This window comes from Lycium barbarum, chromosome 10, assembly GCF_019175385.1.
Source record: "Lycium barbarum isolate Lr01 chromosome 10, ASM1917538v2, whole genome shotgun sequence".
In the NCBI taxonomy this organism is placed as follows: Eukaryota; Viridiplantae; Streptophyta; class Magnoliopsida; order Solanales; family Solanaceae; genus Lycium; species Lycium barbarum.
Genome location: NC_083346.1, coordinates 66480376 through 66489807, shown reverse-complemented (window position 1 = coordinate 66489807; position 9432 = coordinate 66480376). Strand labels below are relative to the sequence as shown.

At 35.3% G+C, this 9432-nt stretch overlaps 1 protein-coding gene across 6 annotated transcripts; it reads right to left on the bottom strand.

The window, feature by feature from the left end:
* Window positions 1-2004: 2004 nt before the first annotated feature.
* Window positions 2005-8330, bottom strand: LOC132615927 (uncharacterized). Of its 6 annotated transcripts, none has more exons than XR_009572896.1 (7): window positions 6823-8330; window positions 5542-5751; window positions 5284-5368; window positions 5107-5205; window positions 4663-5025; window positions 2324-2376; window positions 2005-2234 (listed from the first exon to the last, which is right to left on the bottom strand). XR_009572896.1 is itself a non-coding variant. In XM_060330523.1 (5 exons), exons 1-3 carry the CDS (start codon window positions 5332-5334, stop codon window positions 4687-4689), a joined length of 489 nt encoding a protein of 162 aa, XP_060186506.1. In that variant the 5' UTR covers window positions 5335-5444; the 3' UTR covers window positions 2005-2234; window positions 2324-2376; window positions 4663-4686. The 6 variants fall into 6 exon arrangements, 1 of the variants encoding a protein (XP_060186506.1); XR_009572895.1 differs by having other exon boundaries at window positions 5107-5368; window positions 6823-7055; window positions 7138-8330; XR_009572897.1 differs by having other exon boundaries at window positions 5107-5368; window positions 6823-7055; window positions 8094-8330.
* Between the last annotated feature and the right edge of the window lie 1102 nt (window positions 8331-9432).

Sequence of the window (9432 nt, the reverse complement as noted above, 5' to 3'; positions counted from 1 at the left end):
TCTTCATGAAGCTCGATGGAGTTCGTCTTGTATCATTCTCCCCTTCTTGAAAAGGATTCGTCCTCGAACCTAAACCTTGCAAAACCATAAGAGTGACAAGCAAAAATCATGTCCTCAAAGGATGAGGGTTAGTGTTAGGGTGGACTAACCTACCACCATGCCAAGTAAGCACAAATTTGTGATATAGCCAAGTATCAACAATTTTCAAGCAAACTAAGCTCTCAGGTAGAGCATTAAGAACTTGGCTAACCCAAAGATTAAGAAATGCGGATATTCTAAAAAAGCCAAGGGTTTCAAGACACCAAGTTGGCAGGACATACAAATGAACCTCAATTTCAAAATGATACCATTCACACCAAGTTAAGACTTCACCGTGATCAAAGGGAAAAGATACCCACATATCATGGCCAAGATAACAACTGAGTACCCCGATAGGACCCCTTCCTCCATAAGATGCACTCCCAAAAAGATCATGAATGTCATCATATGCAAAAAGATAATAAAGAAAGGTGTCACGCAAAATAACTTCATCTAGGGTGTTCTCAAATCTAGTTTCACTATTAAACTCAAAAGCATGGTCAATCATACTACTACTATTCGGAACACCCAAGGAAGAATTTGCAATTTGCAGACAAGTTTCACCTTCCTTTTGAACACTTCCCCTCCCAATAAGTGGATCACAATTCCTCAAGAGAGGATCTCCATCATAGGGAAGACAGTTATCATCCCATAGTGGATTTTCAAAAACCATGTAGTCACCAAAAGTGGCCACGCTTTCAACATTACAACACATCCCACTAGGTATTTCACTCTCAATAGTCATGTCATCCTCAAATAAACCATTATCCTTTACAAGAGAGTAATCCATGAACAATGAGGAGTCAAAGCATGTTATTTCACTCTCAAAAGAACCAATGTCGTCTTTCAATGCATTTTCGCTCTCATGACTATCTACATGACACACATCACCACTACAAATTGGAGTCTTATCACGTGACACTAAAGTACGATCAAGAGACTCATTTTGACATGAAACAAACAAGGGTGAAATGTCACATTCTTTCAATTGACCAACTATATCGACATCATCACTAACTAGAGGTACATTAAACACATCACAAAGATCCTCAAGTAGTGAATTATCATTACAAGTAAGTTGATCAATACAAGTTTCAACACGAGTTGGTAGTATGGCAAAATCGCAAGAATTACTAACATGATGACCACATGACATTGTACTACCAATCAATTCACAAGTGTCAACACTAGGTGGACACAAATCGATCTTACAAGAAGAATCAATTTGGTCATCTAAAGGATCAACTAGTGTTTGAGCACCTTCATTCGATAATGCACTATCATTCAAAGCACAAGTGTCAACACTAGGTGAACACAAATCAACCTTACAAGAAGGGTCAATTCGGTCATCAATAGGATTAACTAGTGTGGGGACACTTTCAACAATGGCATTACCAATACACGGCAAAGAAGCATTAGGATTAATGCAAAGTAAACTAACTTTCATACTTGACTTGCACTACAAGAAAAATGGCCTTTAAGGAAGGGAAATCTGGTCCCTAAAAGTCCAAATCTGGTCCCAAAAGGGGCAATTACGACGGGAAAAAGCTGGTCGCCACCCGTCGTAATAGCCTCCGCCGCTAAAGGTCAACCGCGACGGTTCAATAATCTGGTCGTTAAAAGTCTTTTGAGATGGGCAATATATGTGATCGTTAAAAACTTTTAGAGACTACATATCTCATCCCTAATGGATGATTAATATCATCATAAATAAATGATTTCCGGTCGTTAAACCTTTTTAGCGACCAAATGTTACTGGTCCTACATTATCTTTAGAGACGAGCATTACTGGTGCTTATTTGCAATAATTTTACTAATTTTCACGACCATATTTCTGGTCTCTTATTGACCACAAGTCGTCCCAAAAGCTCGATGTCACAAAAAAAATTATTTTATCAATAAATATCAGATTCCTCCTAAAACATCTAGATACAAAAGCGTTATATATATAAAGAGGAAGATAGAGTTATTAATTACAGTAAAATTGTTAACATCTCATGATGTTAGTTTCAATATTTGCTCGACACCTTAACAAAAAAACATCGCTAACACTCGAGCTAGACTACGATAGCGAGTGCATAACATTCCTAGCAAAATAATGAGCTTGTGCATCTTCTAAAATTCCGTCTTGACTTGTCAAATTCAATCTTCAAAACCTGTAAGTACAAAATTTTGGAAAGACTTGAATTACTATTAGTAAGATAAGATATATAAATTCTACACTAGTAGTAGTTATACCGCTTACCCCAAAAGTAAACTAATAAATTCATTAGGTGTTATCCAGCAAAATCATCGAGGCTGCATGAGTATAAGAAAAATTAATTAGAAAAGTTTCGGGATGCATTAACCAAGAATCAAAGTCTATTTTAAAACGCAACTAAAACAATAACTGTGACAAGCATAATGGAAGTATTTAAACTTAAGGTGATGGACAAAAACAAGGTGCACAAACTGCAGATGCAGCACTTGTCTCAGGTGGTACAGGAAAAGAAGTGTGAACAGTAGTTCCTAATGCTAATGATGTGAAAACTACTAATAAGTTTGCTGCTTTAGAGGAAGGGAATGAATATGATGTGGAGGAGGCAGGTACTTCAAAGCAACTTGTTGCAGTGAAGGAATCAGTGAAGACAAATGTAGATGTTGTGCAGAAGCAATTAGTTCAAGTACCTGATACTTCTGTGACTCAGGTTCATACAGATCCCAAGTCGACTAATAATAATACTAAGTCGACTACAGTTGTTAAAAATCAAGCAGTGCGTGGTGTGCAAGGCAATGTTGCACCACTTGTAAAGGATGTTTCTCCTGGTGTTACTGGTGGAAGTGGAGATCATATAGAGGCTGAGGGTGTTCTTGTGGTTGGTAATGCTACATAAATTGAGGTTGCAGTTCCTATTGATGAGAACATTACTATGAAGCAGCTTAATGTGAATGCCAAGGTATTCATTCCAAAGAAGATTATCATGCCACCTGCGGGCACGAAAACTTGGGTTGAAAAGGCATTTTCTAATCCAATTGTTGTCCCTACTAATCAGACTTGTCAAGAAATTCCTTCCAATACTCTTGTTGCTACTAAAAGTGAGGAAAGAGTGTTATAGAGTGATCAAGTGGAGGAAGATAAGGTTCCTGGCAAGAATTTGAGCATGATCCTCTGCAAGTTGATATACACACTCAGACTTCATCAGTAGTTCAACAACCGCAGTCTTCTAAAAAGCATGGCATTCAGGTGGTTGATCCTAAGGCTAAAGGAAATTTGCAGGTTGTTACATCAACTGATGACAATACACAAAAGAAGCACCACAAGGAGCAGGAGGTTGACATATCTTTTGCATATCAAGATCCCAATAGAACTGCAGGGCTGGAGTTGCACAAGGATAATACAACTCCAAAGGCAAGTTCTCACTGTAAAAAGCAATCGTATACTAAGAAACATGATGGCACTCCTACAGGTGGTAAAATACATGGTACTAGTCAGTTGGATCAGCTTAGTGATAATTCACAAGTTCATGCTTCAGGTGGAAATTTGCAAGCAGTAGCAACAACAAGAGGTATTCTTAAGGCAATTACTCAGCAACAACAACAACAAGGTATTCTTGCAAAGCCTCAAAAAAATTTACCAGTGGCAATACCATCTATTATATGTTCCTAACTAAAAACAATTCCATCGACTGTAGGTGTTAATTCTTTTAAACTTCCACTAAAGTCTCTTGTAAATCAAGAAGTATTCCAAATCAAGTGAGACTTTGAACTCTTTCTGGTTCCAAACCAGGCATTACAAAAACTAAACTGGAAACACATATATAGGCAACAAGATTTAACAACAATAAGACTTTTTCCATTTGGTAGAAAATTATTTTTTATCTACCTTCAATAAAGCTTTTTCCATTATCATAGCAGCAATTCCACTTTCATTAATAGTAATTCCTTAAATTTAGAGCTAGAGCTAAGGGTGTTCACGGTTCTGTTTGCTATCTTTATAACCGAAGTTTAAACAGTAAAATTACTATTATGTTCATCTGAAGCAAACAACAAATGTTATAGACTTTGAACAGAAATTGCCACAAATATATAGGAACTGTGATAAGGATAACAATAGCACCAACTATATATAAACGAATAAACGAACTTTGAACTTAAAGATGTAGCAAATGCGAACCATAAATAAAAGCTATCAGTCTTCCTCAAAATTCTTCAATAAAAGCATTTATTTTGCACTGTAAAGCTGTAACTGACTTAATGAAAACTCTTCAGTACTCCTGTATGCACTTCCTAATTGTGCACACAAGAATTTAAGGCTTCACCACTTATATTAAAGATTAGATTTCAATACAGCCCAACCATGACCAGGTATCACATATAAACTGAAATAGACCTGATATGCTAGAGAAACAAGGTAAAAAATAGAAATGACAAACACACATGTCAAACATATCACGGAGCAATAGCAATCTTTTAGAGCATGTACGGAGCTAGAACCAAGCATCATTAGTGGTGATGTCAAGAAACTGCTAGAATCAGTGTAAGATAGAAATTGACTATACGCAAATCAACAAACTAAATTTAAAAGTCGGGTATATTGTTACTAACTTGGTTAGCAGACAAAAACAGTGGTCATTCAGTTGAAACAGGCGATGTCGTAGGCAGGACATATGATTGTTGAGAGGCAAAGAATTCTTTTATTTTCTTAATTTCTTTCATCTCATCTTCTAAGGCAGACAAACGGTCATTCAAGGATTTATTTTTCTCATTCAAGGATTTGTTTTCTTCTTGAGTCGAACGTAGCGCAGACAACAATTCAGCTTTTGAAGAGGTTCCACCTTTCAAGTCTTTCGCCTTTACTCCACACCCAAAGCCAAATACATGGCTATGAGTTTGAGGTCCACAACAGTTTTTGACAATCTCTATGCTAGATAGAGATGGCTCTGATTGAACCATTTCTTCGATCTGAGCCTGCAAAACATATAAAAAGAATATTTTCTATCAGAACTATGATACTATCAAGTAATTTACATATTAGTATACTAAACATACATGTTTTTCAATTGCTTCAGGTTCAACAAGCTTGTTATCTTTTTTACGAGTCTCATAGAAAACAGTCCCCAAATCTGGTGGATTGCCATATTTCCCGCCCTTTACATCAAAAGCAAACATGTCAAATAACATCTCATAAATATTTCCTCTAGGAAAATAGAAATTTTATGATAATACCTTTTGATAAATAATCTCTCGAATAGGCTTGCTACCAATATGATGAGGCATCTTCAACTTAGCTCGATTTGCTGCATTCCTGTTGCTTCTCGCCAATATGTGTGAAATAATAAAGCTTAGATGTAATAATTGTAATAAACTTAAAAAATATACATAGATTAGTTTTCAAATATAGTGGAAAAAAGATATCTAGTGCTATAGAGGGGAACTAGGATACAGATGAATGGGTGAAATAGACTAGTAAATCACTAGACATACCTGAAAACTTTCTGAAGTAAAATTTTCTTTTACTAAGCACTCCCATTCTTTCTTGTATACTCCCTTTGGCATATTCTTAAGAGCCTATTGGATTGGATTGTTTTTCACATATTGTGCATGCAAGTATCCTTTCCATTTGTTCCATAACTCTTTCATCCATTCCAAGACATGATAACGATGATCATTCATGTCAGCACTTTCAAATTTATCCTAAAATAATCAAAACATGGGTTGAGTTAATGCATTTACAAGACACTATCAACAAAGTGATGTTTTTCATGTATTAATATTAGCTGGGTTCTTTTTTTACAATAGTTTTTTGTTCATTCTTGAACTCATCTTATATACATTTAAAAGAAGAGCTATATACAATTGCACATTAAAAAAAAAAAGAGCCATGTCCAAGATTTGTATTGGCTTCTTTATAATATGTATAAAAAAATATAGTTGGCAAAGCTTTATAACTGTGGGGTTTACCATAAAGAATTGATTAAGATAAAGGCCATAAAAGATCTTGAAAGTTGGAAAAAAAATACTTTTATTCCGACTCTGGCCGCATTTAAGAAAATAAAAGTACTCGTGCATAGAAACTGAAATCGCCATTAAAAACTATATACACATTCATCGAAATAAACATCTATGCACATTTTTATTAGAAAATTTAACAGAAATATGTAAGTTTATATTAAGTTCAGATTTAGTCTTTAAAATCACGGATCCGTCTCGGTTAGGAGCACATAATCCAACAAAAAAAAAGCATTTCATAAACAAAACTCTCATGTATGATGCAGTTCTAAATAAATGATGACGCTTAGCCTGAAAGTCGAACAAATCCTAGAAAGGGACATCTCAGTTCCCACATGTTGATTTTGCTTCAGCTACTAAAACACAAGGAGATTTGCAGCACCATATTATTAAAAGGCAAAAAGGAGCAGAAACACATATTCTCTGATGAAAGTTTTAGTAGTCCGGAACCTAATTTTGAAAATATTCCACCTGAATGGCATAAGTATAAACATTTTAACTAGGAAATCAGTTCATCATAGAACCTTTCTTGTGTGAAAATACTATACTGTTCGAGCTAGTTCTTAGTAGAACCTTTGGATCTTAATTTTTTAACTCACTAACACTGTGTTTAGAACTAACTGTTTATAAAACCTTTCTTAATCTTTAGCAAAATGAATGCAGATCAAAATATTAAGGCTAATAACAAAATGGATTTAACCAAAATGCACAAGAAGAAGTCCAAAGCACAGTCATACTTTGAACTACATTTGTTACCTCAACAGCTGCCCACATGTGATTCAATTTTTCTTGCTTAATATCATTCCACGATGGAACTCCCAACGGACACATATTACGATCACGAATTATTCTTCCCAAGTGCCTCGAAAACAGGTTGCTATTTGTTCCAACAGTCCGATTATTGTAAAAAGTTACTTTCAGCTTTTGTCCAACTTCTTTACACGTGTTCCTACCCTGAGCTCTTTATACCTTTCTAGGATTAGATGAACCTACATTTGCATGATTTGGTTAAACTACAGCAATAAAATTCGGTTCTTCAAATTTATAACACATGGATTCAAAATATCATACCTGTTTCAACTGATTGGCAGTGTTGAATAACTTAATCAGTAGATGGTGGCAATGAAATTGTACCTTCTCGTTCCAATTTACAAATTGTACCTTCTCTTTAGAACTAATGGTTTTGTGATTTCTGTTAAAGCTAACTTATGTGATGGATTTACAGATGCTCATAGTGGAGGTAGAAATTTATTTAAGTTTGGCCATAAAAGTTAAATTCACATATTTGGTTAGGCCTTGCTTCAAAACACGGGTTCCATAACTTTTTCAATTTTTTTTTCCTATCGAGAGTGAAAGAGTTAAACACAGCGAAAGGGAATTGCTATCTTCCCATATGCTATTATTTCCAGGTATGCTAAATACAAATGACAATAGAGATTAGATAGGCTATGAGGTATAAATGAATTTAGTCGAAACCTTTACAGATGTAAAATAAGAAAAATTGCAAATAGAAGTAACAAGACAAGTCCCTATGTGGCTCGAAAAATCTCAATACTGAAAAAAGGTCTTACTGATCCTAACACATACCCATAAAATAGATAGCACAAATTATCAAAAAATAAACAAAGAGACATTCATACAACCAAAATAACCACACAAATCCAACTCGGCTTGTACAAAGATATAAAATGAAATCAAGATTGAGTCTTAAAATAGAAATAAAAGGTTTTTTTTTGTATCATAAACACATACCCAAAAGAATAAACTCAAAAATTCAACTGGGTACATACACAAAACATGAAATAGAATCAGAAGATTAAGTTTTAAAATAGAAATAGCGGGTTTTTCACCTCATAAACACAGACCCAAAATAATAAGCTCAAAAATTCAACTTGGAGCATATACAAAACATTGAAACTGAGTAAAAATATTGAGTGTTTACCTTTTTGATTTTAAACAAAGAAGTAATAGAACAAATAGCACAAATTATAGAAAATAAAGTGAAGAGGGAGAAGAATCTATAATACCTTGAGAGGTTTTTGATGAACAAGAGAAGAATCTGAGGAGATGAGAAATTAATTGGTAGAACTAGGGCAGAGCAGATGATGGGAACGACGTGTAGAAACTAGGTGTGTTTGTGTTTTCAGAAGATAGAGAGTTTGATTAATATTGGGAATTTTTTATTTCAGTATATACAGCTCAATTAGTTTTGGCGCCTTAGTTTTTGGTGAAAACATAAGTTTTTATTTCACTACACTTGATTTGGTGCCAGATTCTTGAGAAAATAGTAGTTTTTTTAGTTTTTTAATATTATATTTGTTGGCATCTATCCCTCTCATGGCCCATAAATTACAATTTGGGACCAGTTACTAAATTCTTTTGAGACTAGATTTAGTCCCGTCGCAATAAAATGTAGAATTCAGGACCTGAATAAAATCTCATCCCAAAAAATGTACTTTTAGAGACGGGATTATTAACTCATCCCTAAATGTTGGTCGCAGATAAGCCTTTTTCTTGTAGTGTTGACATTAAAATAACACAAAGATGTAGGAGTATAAGGATAAGTGATCTTACCTTGGTGTTCATGCATGCTCCTTTGACCAATGGAAGGAATGGTTGTGGCCGCCGCCCTTGCCTTTAAGCATGGGGTTCTCTCAAAAGAGGTACCCCTCAAAGATTCATTTCTTCTCACATGTGGCTTGGGATATTGGCTTCTCAATATCCTTTTCATGTCCTCCCAAGTCTTGATGGGACTCCTCACTTGTCTCCCACAACATTTCACATACTTCCAATATTTGACAAGTTTTGAGTCAAAAGTTTGAACAGCCAAGTCCATCTTCATTTCTTGTGAATAGTTGTAGCTAGCGAAAATTTCATCTATTATGGACTCCCATTTCTCATATTCTTCTCCCCTAGCTTCCCTAGCCAAGGTAGGCCATTTCATATAGGTATCTCGCACTTTTGCACTTGGACCCTTCCTAGTAAGTATGCATGGAAAGAGAAATTTTCTTTTCTTGCCCACTACAAATCGATGCCAATCTTGTTCATGTGGGATTCCATGCTTTTGGTACCAAGGGACTCCTAAACATACATGACAATTATCCATTGGAATCACATCACACCAAACCTCCTCTTTGTACTTGCCAAGTGAAATGGATACCATCACCCTCCTATCAACCTAATATCGTCCCTCATCATAATAAGGATTTTACCGGATCACACAAGGTAAACTTAACACTTCAACCGCACGAGGGGTGATGAAATTTGTGTAACAATCGTCATCAAGCATGAGAATTACCTCACTACTACCAATGTTCACCTTGGTTTCCATGAATCGCCTCTTTGGGACCACCTTCTTTTGTATAG

Excerpts from the sequence above, each read along its gene's own strand:
- LOC132615927 (XM_060330523.1), bottom strand. The coding sequence starts at position 5,334 with ATGCCTCATCATATTGGTAGCAAGCCTATTCGAGAGATTATTTATCAA. Across the intron at positions 5,206-5,283 it reads GAGAGATTATTTATCAAAAG|GGCGGGAAATATGGCAATCC; the intron begins GTATTATCATAA and ends TTTGATGTAAAG. Across the intron at positions 5,026-5,106 it reads CTGAAGCAATTGAAAAACAT|GCTCAGATCGAAGAAATGGT; the intron begins GTATGTTTAGTA and ends TATGTTTTGCAG.